The 12423-nt window shown below is 38.3% G+C and overlaps 1 protein-coding gene across 1 annotated transcript in view; it reads right to left on the bottom strand.

The window, feature by feature from the left end:
- Positions 1-12423, bottom strand: part of B3galnt2 (beta-1,3-N-acetylgalactosaminyltransferase 2) — a 63420-nt gene that overhangs the window by 23347 nt on the left and 27650 nt on the right. The window contains exons 5-6 of the mRNA XM_019207186.2: positions 11347-11442; positions 907-1017 (exon numbers count right to left, since the gene is read on the bottom strand). Of these exons, the coding sequence (XP_019062731.2) occupies positions 907-1017; positions 11347-11442 (207 nt within the window). The remainder of the gene's footprint in view (positions 1-906; positions 1018-11346; positions 11443-12423) is intronic.

Below are 12423 nucleotides of genomic sequence, written 5' to 3'. Positions count from 1 at the left end.
GGTGGCATACACCTGTAGTCCCAGCACTTGGGAGGCAAAAGCAGGGGGATCACCAGGAGTTCAAGGCTAGCCTGATCTACAAAGTGAGACCCTGTCACAAAAAAATAAATAAAGGTTTTAAATTTGAAGCAAATTTGAAAAAATGAGAAATGAAAAGAGTACTCACTCTTATTTCCCATTCACTCATTCATTCATTTGCAGCAGTGTCCTGTCACTTTGCTCAGGCTGGTCTCAAACTCAAGCAATCCTCTTGCCTCAGCTCCCAAGTAGCTGGGACTACAGGTGTATAATGGTGCACCCGGCTCAACTTTTGAAAGGTAGGCATGGCGTCACTGAACTAAATCCCCAGACCTCAACTTTTTCACCTTCAGTGTTTTAACTGAGTTTACTGTCAAAGTGAGATGGTATTGAATACTATTAAACTGTTCTGCTGACTTAAAAATGGTTGAGAATAAAATATACTTTAACATGTACCAATCTAACCAAAGTGACACATACCTAATCCCAGCACTCTGAGCTGCTGAGGCAGAATTGCAAATTTGAGCCTAGCCCAAGCAATTTAATAAATAAATAAATAACCAACCTGGTCTCAAAAAAATTTTAAAAAGGGCTGAGAATGTAGTTCAGTGCAAAGCCTCTTAGTTCAATGCACAACACACACACACACACACACACGGTACCAATCTCAAAGCAAAACTAGTCACTAATCATACAGAAAATTTCAGCTTCTCAACTTCATAATGGTAGGTCAGGAACACTGTCTACTCCACATGCCAAAACACATAAGAATCGTTTGATACTGCCTGGGATCCAGGGAATGTATGAAAGGAAATTTAAGAATACCTCCAGGTATTAAAAACAAGCTAAAGTCCATCATTAATGTGAACAAACAAAAAGATGTCTTACCGTAATGACTCTGAGAACTCCCCCTCCATCATTGACCATTACTTTGTGAAGATTTCTTGACACGAGACCATGTAGGTCTTGGCTTTCCCACACAATTGTACCTTCAAAGCTCTTTTCAGGGAAGAGATGAATAGTGAGTCAATTCTTTATTGCTGTCATTTAGATTTTAGGTATTTAGGTTAAGACTTTTATTTTAGACCACAACTCTAAAAAAGCATTGTTAATGTTTTGGTAGTAGCCCTGATTATCCTTGCGCTTGTGAGGCTGGCAGCAGAACCACTGAGCTAAATCCCCAGCTCCTCGATTATATCTTTCACACTTATCTATCCAAATACACACACACACACACACACACACACACACAGAGTATACGGTCAATTTTGCAGATATGGTATCATTTCCCATTGTATCAATATCAAAACCAATTCCAGATGTTGCAGCTGTTACAGCTGTTCTTCATGTATACAATATGCCACTGAGTAGACGCATCCTAATAAATTACTCCCTTACTGTCAGACAAAGTGACACATACCTAATCCCAGCACTCCAAGAGGTTGAGGCAGGAGAAATGCAAATCTGAGCCTAGTCCAAGCAATTTAATAAACAAATAAACAAAAAAAACCTGGTCTCAAAAAATTCTTAAGGAACGGGAATGCAGCTCAGTGCAAAGTCCTTAGTTCAAAGCAAAACTAGTCGCTAATCATAGAACTCACAGAATCATATAGAATACTGTCTTGCTGTCTAGTATCTCCAAAAATAATGTAGGAGTGTTTTGATACACTGTACACCCCATACTGTAGGATTTAGGAAGTTACATTAATGCAACAGATTCTAAAAAATGATTCCTTATTCATTTGCATTTCTCTGATTCTGGTGATGTTTAAACATTGCCTTTCTCTCTGAGAACTGCTTTGCCATGCTTCTTTGCCATTTTCTGTCTTCTATTTTTGTTACTATTCTATGTCAACCTTTTACAGAGTACTTATCTTAATCCTCTGCATATTTTACATGTTCAAATATTTTTTCAGTGCTGTTTGCCACCTATTATTACTCTTTTTACAAATTCAAAAGTCCGTACATTTTACCTTGTCAAATTGGACAACTTTTCTTTTGTGATTATTATTATTAAACATTGAGATTAGAAAAGTTACACCATCTGCCCCAAGGTGTGATGTATGTTTAAATCTCAATATCTTCAAATTTCTCTGTGGTTCCCACTTTTATCTTTGCCTGGCGGGCTCCATGATACTCAGGTCTCAGCTCCACTAGCATCTCCTCCAGCTTTCTCCAGAGAGCCAAGAGAAGGTACTGATACTCAATTTCTATCACAACCATTGGTTTATTTCAATATCATTTATTAATATCATTAATATCATTCTGTGATTTTTCTACTGCCAATCTAAGTGTCCACTGGAATGAAAGCAACACAAGGGTAGGATCCTGTCTCACCAACCAGTGGGTACTGTATCCCCAGTTCGTAGAACACCCAGATAAAACTGAAAATTCAAGAATGTTTGTTGAATACATAATGTGGAAGAAAAAGGCAATTAGAATGACTACTGGTGTAGGGAATACAATATAGCTCTAGTACCTTAAAAAAATTCATACATGAAATGGAGAGATAAAGTATTCATACTAATGTCTCATTTAAGCAGCATTATAAGGAAACTATAGAAAATCAAATTTGTCTGACAAGACAGGCCAGTAGGTTACAAATTTTTTTGCTGTAATTTTTTTCTCCACCAAAACAGAAACATTGTGAGAAATAGGATTCCCTTGGCCTGTCACATAGCAGACATATCCTTAATCGTCATTATCTATGAAATTATTAATGTGCATTATGGAGCCCTCAGGGCAGACCTTGCGGACATACCTCAAGCTATGGTATTGTTCCTTAGTTTTTCAGTTAGGGAAAATGACACGTACCTCAAAAGGCTGTTTGGAAACTAGTGATAATGCTTATAGTGCAGTCAGTGTCTTTGCTTAAAAAACAGAGCTTTATTACCAATGGAAGGCACATATGAAGTGAACTCTTCCTTTAAAAGATTCTATTTTCTTATTTATAGATTTCTATACCTTTCCTAAGTGACTTTAACTCCCTCTTGAATTTGAGGTCCAATTTGAGTTCTGTACAATCATTCTCACAAATATATAGAAAAGCGCCAGCCATGGTTGGTTGGCACATTCCCATAACCCCAGCACTCTGGGAGGCTGAGACAGGAGGACGAAAAATTTGAGCCCAAACTGGGAAACTTACCTTCTTAGTGAAACCCCGTCTCAAAAATTTAAAAAAGGGCCAGGGATTTAGCTCAGTGGTTCTGCTGCCTGCCTTGCAAGCACAAGGACCCAAGTTCAATCCCTGGTACCCCCCCAAAAAATATTGCTGGGGCTATAACACAGTGTGAAGGCCCTAGTTTCAATCTCTAAATATCATGAACTAAAGGTTCTACAAGGGACTTCTGAGACGATGGTGGACTGGTGAATGGCAGAGAAAGAGCTTCTCCAGGATTTGGTGTCCAGATGCTGGAATTTAGCAACGTGAGGAGGAAAGTGGGTCTATGGGACCAGGAAAGATCTGAAGCAAGAAATGAAACCCATCAGGAGAGCAAAGAGAGAGATTTCAATGAAGGAGGAAGGGGCAAGTGGTGTGCTCCCCCTGGACTCTGACTCATTGCCTGGGACGGGTGGCTCAAACCTGCAGACACACCATGACTACTGATGACCCCAGAGTTCTCCACAGAGTAACGCACCAGTGGAAGAGCAGTGGATGCAATGGACTGCAGTAGCTGGTGAGTTATTTGGGTTCAGGTGCCTGCCCAGGAGAGGGCAACTGGCCAGTACCCATTGTGAAGAGGGGCTAACTGAGCTCCAGATTCAGAGAAAGCTGCAGGTTCCATCTAGCAGCTCCAGTGTCAGGGAAAGGCTGCTGAGTTAAGTCAATGGGAAGTTAAGAAGCCGAGTTTCAGCTGGCAGGAAGAAAACACAATGTCTGGGAAAAAATTGGGTCCCAGCCTTACAGCCAGAGATCAGCCTAAACTTTGGTGGAAATGAAGGTACAGGCTTGCTAGGATTGTCCACTGCCCCACTGCAGGTGTATGGCTAACTTGATGGAATTATCACGAATCTGGACTGTCTACTTTGTCTACCAGTGACAGTGGAAAAACATGCCTTGAAATGGACTTTTTTTTGTTTTCTTCCTCTTTTTTCTTTTGTTTTTGTTTCATTTTTTTCTTGATCCTTCTTGCTTTTATATGGTAAGAGCATTGTTTCTCATTTTGTTGTTGTTGTTCTGGTTTTTATTTCTTCGTTCTTTCTTTCCCTTCTATTTTCTTTACTAGTTTCTAATCTCTTTATGTCCTCCAGCCTTGCTTCTAATGTCTTTCTTCTCTTCTATTCCTCCATTTTTTCCCCTAACCTCTTTTTAATTTTCTCCCCAAGGGTAAAATCACTATACTGAGGGCTTGTTTATTATATACAATTTTTTGGTTTTGGATTTTATTATATAGCCACAAATCTAGTTCATATGGTTAAAGGAGTAAAACTAATAGTTACCAAAATCTGTCATTTTCTAGGCTGTGTGACATGATTGTTCTAATCAGCTGCTTTTCCTGAATACCAAGACTGAGACTGCCTAAGGGTCATAAACAATACCAGTTCCAAAGAATCAGGAGATGGGACAAGTTAGGTAGCAGCTCCTCCATGCCCAATAAATTGAAGAGGTAGGATCTTACAACAGAATCAAAACCCAGAAGCCAGTTACACCAGGTAGACATCTCTTAGAAGTAGTCATTTCCTAAGGATTCTAAATAATAGTGATAAAGCTACTCAACATAAGCAATTTATAATCATCAACCTAGGAATTAAAACAAAAAAAACGAAAATGGGAAGACAATTAAACAAAATGCAATTCCTTCTCCCAGACTTTCAGCTCACCAAAGAGAAACCCAGGGTAGATCCAAAAGCCACCCACCGAGACTCTCTGATATGCTAACAACTGAAATAACAAAGCAAATGAATGAGGCTGAAGAAAAAACTCAAATCAAAAATAATTTCTCACAGGACTGCGAATTTAGCTCAGTGGTTCCACAGCCTGGCTTGTAAGTGCAAGGTCCTGAGTTCAACTCTCAGTACCCCCAAAAAATCTCTCACATAACTACAGAGGCAGTGACCACAATGAAAGACATGCTAGTGACTCTTAAGAGTAGACACAGATTTGAAAAAAAAAAAAAATAGAAGAGCTTAGCAAAATGATAGAAACCATGAATGTCCAACATTTCTAGAAAATAAATGAAATTTATGAAACAGATTCAAAAAGACATCCAGTCTTTTTCCACTGAAAATTTCCACTGAAAGTATATGCAGCAGAATGAGCCAATGTGAGGACAGAATATCAGTTACAGAAGATAGGATTGGGCTGGGGATTTAGCTCAGTGGTGCTGCCACCTGCCTTGTAAGCTTAAGGTCCTAAATTCGATCCCTGGTACAAAAAAAAAAAAAAAAAAAAAAAAAAAAAAGACAGGATTGCAGTTAGAGATCATGAAACAAAAGATTTCTTAAAAATAGCAAGGGACGGAGCTGGGGATTTAGCTCAGTGGTTCCACCGCCTGCTTCACAAGCACAAGGACCCAAGTTCAATCCGCAGTACAAAAAAAAAAAAAATCTAACAGCCTCTAGATGATGCAAAGAAGAACAATATAAGACTGGAGTTAGTGAAAAAGCAGAAGATAGTGCAAATGACATAAACTGCTCACAGAAGTAATGGTAGAAAACTTCCCAAGCATGGAAAATAAATTTGACATACAGATAAGTGAGGCATATAGAACTCCACTTAACCATGATAAAAAAAATCTATACCACGGCATATAATAGTCAAGTTTCCAGAAATTCAACATAAGAACAGAATATTAAGAGCTGTCAGAGAAAAGAAACAAATCACTTATAAAAGAAAGCCCATCAGAATCACAGCAGACTTGACACAAACCCTCAAGTCAAGGAGTTTGTAGTGAAATATTATAAGCCTTAAAAGAAAACAACCTCCAACCCAAATTGATGTACTCTCCAAAAATATCTTTGAAAATTGATGGAGAAATAAGGCATGTCCACAAAAAAGAACACTGAGGAAATTCATGATTATCAAACCAGCATCACAAAATGTTCTGAAGGACATTCTAGAAAGAGATAACAAAGCCTACAACTTCATGAACCCCAAATGAATGATGCCACCATGCAGGGCAAGCAATTAAACAGAGGGAAAAGACAGGGAATCAAAAACAAGAAAATAGTATAACAAGGACACGCTAATACACACCATGTGTAACCATCAATGTTAATGGTTTCAATTCACCAATCAAAAGAGACTGGCAGAATGGATCAAGAAGCAAGATCCAACAATATGCTGCATACAAAAAGCACATTTATTTTTTTAAAAAATCACAGACTGGGCTATATAGTGAGTTCCAGGTCAGTCTCAACTACATAGTGAGGCCCTGTCTCAAAAAACAAAACAAAACAAAAAAATTCACAGACTGAAAGTCCAAGGATGGAAAACAATACTCTATGTGACAGAAACCAGAAAAAGGCAGGGGTAGCTATATTTTTAGACAAGGTGGATTTCAAACCAAGACTGATTAAAGAGAGACAAGGAAGGTCATTATATCGTTGTAAAAGGAACAATTCAAGAGAAAGATATCAATCATAAATATATATGCACCAAACACCAGGGTACCAAACTATATAAAATATTAAAACATGAAAAATCAAACAAACACTAATACAACTGTAATGGGGGACTTCAGCACCCCACTGTCACAGATAGATCAAGTAGACAAAACATCAATGAAATATCAGAACTGAACCAAACTTTTAAAGAAATGGATTTAGTACATGTCTGTAAAGCATTCCACCCCACGACATCAGAATACACATTCTTCTCAGCTGTACATGGGATGTTCTCCAAAACAGATCACATAATAGTTTATGGAACACGCTTAGGTGAATGCAAAGGAACTGAAATCATCCCATGCATATTATCAGACATAGTGCGATGAAACTGGAAATCAAAGGCAAAAGAAACCACAAGAACTTCACATATACATGGATATTAAATAACACTTTCCTGAACCAGCAATGGGTCATAGATGAAGTTAAAGAAAAAATTAGTTTCTACAATTAAACAATAATGCCAATACAATATACCAAAATGTATGGTACACAATGAAAGCAGTCCTAACAAAGGAAATGGATAGTGGTAAATTTCCATATCAGAAAAACAGAGTGAGCTGAAATAACCTAATGTTGAACCTCAAGCTTCTAAAAAAAGATCAAGTCGAGCCCAAAGCTCATAGGGGGAGGAAATTATATAGACCAGAGCAGAAATTAATCCAATGGAGACTTTAAAAAATACAAAGAATCAATGAATTGAAGAGTTGGTTCTTTGAAAGATTAAATAAAATTGACACTTAGCCAACCTTATCAAAAAAAGACAAGACTCAAATCCATGCAATTAGAAATGAAAAGGGTGAAATCACAACAGATCCTGAAGAAATACAGAAGACTATCAATAACTACTTTGAGAACCCCTATTCTAATAAGATGGAAAACACAAGAAATGGACAGATTCTTAAGATACACATGAATTACACCAAGCTGAATCAAGAAAATACAAAAATTTAAAATAAACCAGTATCGGTCAACAAACATGAAAAAACCCCAGGCCATGACAGATTCACTGCTGAATTCTATACAAAATTTAGAGAAGACCTAATGCCACTACTTTCAAATTCTTTAATGAAACTGAAAGGGAAGCAATACTCCCAAATGCATTCCTGGAAGCAAGCATTACCCCGATACCAAAACTAGAGAAGGATCCAACCAAAAAAGAAAGCCACAGGCCAATCTCTTTAATGAACATAGGTGCAAAAATTATCAATGTGATACTGGCAAACAGAATGCAGCAAATCATCAAGATCATACACCCTGACCAAATGGGATTCATCCCAGGGATGCAAGGATAGTTCGACATACATAAATCAATAAATGTAATACACTATATTAACAGAGTCAAGGACAAAAACTATTATGATCCTCTCAATAGATGCAGAAAAAGCGTCTGACAAGGTCCAACACCCAGTCATGATAAAAAACCCTACAGAAAATCAGTATAGATGGTCTTTTTCTCAGTCTGTAAAAGCCATCAATGACAAATCAACAGATATATCATGTTCAGGTACAAATTCCCTATGATGAATGTTACCATTTTATCAAGGACAAAAACTATTATGATCCTCTCAATAGATGCAGAAAAAGCGTCTGACAAGGTCCAACACCCAGTCATGATAAAAAACCCTACAGAAAATCAGTATAGATGGTCTTTTTCTCAGTCTGTAAAAGCCATCAATGACAAATCAACAGATATATCATGTTCAGGTACAAATTCCCTATGATGAATGTTACCATTTTATATATCAGTTTTATTGAATTTCCAACAGTGAGAATATTAGTTTTATACTTTTCTAATCAGAAAAAAATTTAAACCAAGTATACAGTATATGCTCAGTTAAGTAAATTTAGGGCGAGTCTTCTCTCAGACATAAGCTATCTTTTAGACACTGTGTCTATTTACCAAGTATGAATTATGTGAAGATTAGAAATAAAAATTGAATGGCCCATAGCTTCAAATAATCATCATGAAACTGAATGAGGACTAATCATTTCAGGGGAAGTGGAAAGCAGACTAAAATTCAAGTTACCATGGGAACTAAGCCTTGAAGACTGGTCAGAAAGAGGGAGACTATAGCCTAGCACATTCTGCGGCTGAAGCACTGGGCCCAGGAGACTACAGGAAAGAAGTGAGCCTGGGCTGGCTCTGCCCACTCTAACAGGAGGCCTAACTTTTTCTTTGTGATAGGGAAGACAACGCTGCAAGCACCAAGACCAACACAATCACATTTGCAGCAGTTGCAGTTGGGAAGAAACTTTGCTCTTTGGGAACAAGAGCCCAAGTCCCTATGAAAAGCAGCAGCAGTAACGGCAGAAGACAGCCTATAATGGCCGCCCGGCAGCAGGTTAAAAGCAGTCTGCACACGTCAAGACCTTGATCTACAGAACAACCCTCTGAACTGCCTAGCACAGCACCTCCTTACAGAGGAGGAAAGAGAAACAATGAGGGCAACGCCTCATATCACAGCCATTAGGTGGCACAGCAGAGCTTCAAGCTGAGCCATGGTGGACCCACAAAGGCCCTCGCCTCCCTGCTCACTCCCAGGGGCATCAACTCTCTCCTGCTAAGACCAATCTTCCTGAGAATCAGGAAATGTTCACAGGCTTCAGATCTTTCTGGACAGCACCCAGCGCAGTTCCAGTGTCCCTAGTTTCTTTAGAAGGTTACTCTCCCCACAGGAATGACACACGTCTGGGTTACGGTCTGCACATGCTGTATAACAGACAAGGACGACTTTCACCGCTGACAGGCTCCAGCCCCAAAGGAGTGTACCAATTAGTTAACAGAGGTAAATGCTTGTAACAGTGCTTCACCCACAGTATGTTAAACAGAATACTAGCATTAGCTCTTCTCTCCCCATTAGTAAGGCGGTGTCTTAAGGGCAGGCATTTTCGTTTTGGTATTGACAATTGAACCCAAGGTCTTTGAACTCAGCTCTATCCCCAATCTTTCTTTTAAATTTTATTTTGAGACAGGGTCTCGCTAAGTTGTTCAAGCTGGACCTAAATTGTAATCCTCCTGCCTCAGCCTCCCATAGTGCAGGGATTATAGGAGTGCACCACCATGCCTAGTTCCTATCTCTTGATATGGTCCCAATGCTTGGCACACAGTAAATTCTCAATTAAGTATCTTCTCAGAACTATGTATGAACAAACTGAAGAACAGCTTCCTTCAAAAACTGAGACCCAATGCTTGGCTCTTACTACTTAGTTGAGGCACTACTGCACTTAAAAAGGAAAAGCATGTAGGAAAGATGCATTCTCATACAATGCTAACAATTATTCAAATCACTGAAACTCCATTTAGGAAGGAATCATATGTCTTTAAAAAAATGCACACACTGCTCCAGGGATTTAGATTTAGCTCAAGCTCAGTGGTTCTGCTGCCTGCCTCACAAGCCATGGTACAAAAAAAAAGAAAAAAGAAAAAAGATATACAAAAAATGCATATACCCTTTTGTACAAAAATTCACCCTAATCAATTATGTGCACAAATCGAAAGGTACAGTGATGTTCATTAGCATCTTTTTTGCAACACTAAAAAACTAGAAATACATCATTATCCAATGTGTTAAATGACAGTATTTCCACACAATGTAACCCTATAAATGAAGAATATTTATATAAATATGGTCATGTTAAAGTAAATTGTAAAACAGAAATGAACAATATAATCTTAGCAACTCTATATGCATAGAAGCCAAATGTTAAATGTAATTATATCTGAGTTATGGGATTTTTATTTTCTTAATGGTTTTCCTTTAGCATACCTACATTTTCTATTTTTTTCCAGTGTGTTTTAGCTTTGCTTTTATTAAAGGTTTTAATTAAAAAAAAAAAAAAAAAAAACTTTTGAAACAAGGTCTTGTTATGTAGCCCAGGCTGGCCTCAAACTCACAGTGATACTCCTGCTTCAGCCTCCTGAGTGCTGGGATTATAGGCGTGAGCCACTATGCCTGACTAAAGATGTTTTTAAATGGAAGTTCACACGTGGGTGAAAGAGAGATACTTTTGACATTCACAGAATCAGCACACATGGTTTTAACAATCTGTACTCTAAAATCTACAGCATATAGATTTAAAGATACAGATATAAGATGCAGTTCTGCTGTTATGAGACTGTAACTGAGAGGGCTGGTTAACAGTCGAATTTCCAAATCTCAACTCAGCTCTGAAGTTGCAGGATGAGCTCTATAGATGATCTAAAGTGAATCCCAGAGCTATCTAAGCACCGAGTTCAGGGCCAAGGATGTGGCTCAGTGGCACCATGTCTGCCCTGCAAGCAAGCACAAAGTCCTGAATTCAATTCCTGGTACTGAAAAAACCAACCAACCAAAGCACTCAGTTCAGGAATGCTCTCACTAGACCAAAACAGATTGATTACAGGGGTTGAAGCAGATGGATGAATAATCTGTTCATGCCAGCTTCTGTCATGCTCTATAACCATACTGCAGTGTCACTCCAGGACCAATGATAAAGCAACTATGTGATTTCCAGCAAGTGCTTTGTGTTTGGTCTGTCTATCGATATCTAATATAGCCCTTTCTCACTGAAACTGTCAGTTCTCTACCAAATAAACCACAGAGACACACCTCTGAGGGATGGTAAAGTTCTCTGGAAGTGTAAAGGCAGAGCGCTACATTTTAGTACATCCACACCTGGTTCCTTCCTCTCCTCTCCTTGCCAGCATCCACCCCTCCTATGATGGGCTCAACCCTGTACCTCTGGTAAGATGAATTGTTCCACAGGCTTGTACCACAGCTTGTTCACCTGAATGCCACAGCTCGGAGGACTAAAGCGAGCAACGAAGAGGGCCTCCTACATGTTGGGAAAGGCAAGGGGCATGAAATAGAAAAACAAAGAGAAGAAAAAAATATTTCATGTTATATACTACATACGCAACAAGTCTTACAACACCTTCCAGGCGGATCAGTCAATAAAATCCATTATGGTCCTAACCATGGTGACTCGTTCTACTGTGATTCTAACAATTGTGGGGTTTTCTAGTGCATTTGTGCTTATTATGAAAAGATATTTAAGATAACCAAAGTTGCCTTTAAATTCTCAACTACTAAACATAACCCTAAAAACAAAACCCATCTTGAGATGAAAAGCATTAAAGGAAGTGAGAGGTGTTATTAAATTCAGCCAATCAGTGTCAAAACTCCCTCAAAACAAAACAAACTCCCTCAAAGGTTTAAAAATTAACATAAAAATCACAAATTTATAGAGAATGGGAACAAAAGGACTCAGGAACCCCCTTCAAAAAGAACTATCAGGCTGAATGCAGTAGAATCCCAGCACTCTTGCAATGCCAAGGCAGGACTGCAAGTCTTGAGCCCAAGCTAGACAATTTATTTATTTACTTTTTATCTTTATTAAGTTTATTGGTACATTTTAGGTATACAATATAGTTACATTCATCATGGGGATCTTGTACCTTTACATGACTTACCTTGGTTCTTATTTTCCCCATACCCCTGCCCTCTCTTCACCCCCTCCACCCTTCCGTTTACAAAGACTTTGTTCCATGTTTTTCCTTTTCACATATTTTTCTCTTCCCATGTTACCTTTCTTCTACCCAACTTCTTCTACTCCTTTAGACCTTTTCTTCCTATTACACAACATCAATTATACATTTTGATACTTAAGTTTTTCAGACCAGAGAAACTATTCAGTATTTACACATGTGACTTACTAATTTCACTTAAGAGTATGCCCTCAATGTGCATCCACTTAGCTATATATATATATATATATATATATATATATCTAGTTTCCCATTCTTTATGGCTGAGT

The sequence above is a fragment of the Fukomys damarensis genome, unplaced genomic scaffold (assembly GCF_012274545.1).
Source record: "Fukomys damarensis isolate Sample0158 unplaced genomic scaffold, DMR_v1.0_HiC HiC_scaffold_10, whole genome shotgun sequence".
Classification (NCBI taxonomy): domain Eukaryota; kingdom Metazoa; phylum Chordata; class Mammalia; order Rodentia; family Bathyergidae; genus Fukomys; species Fukomys damarensis.
This window is presented reverse-complemented; position numbering and strand designations above follow the sequence as displayed.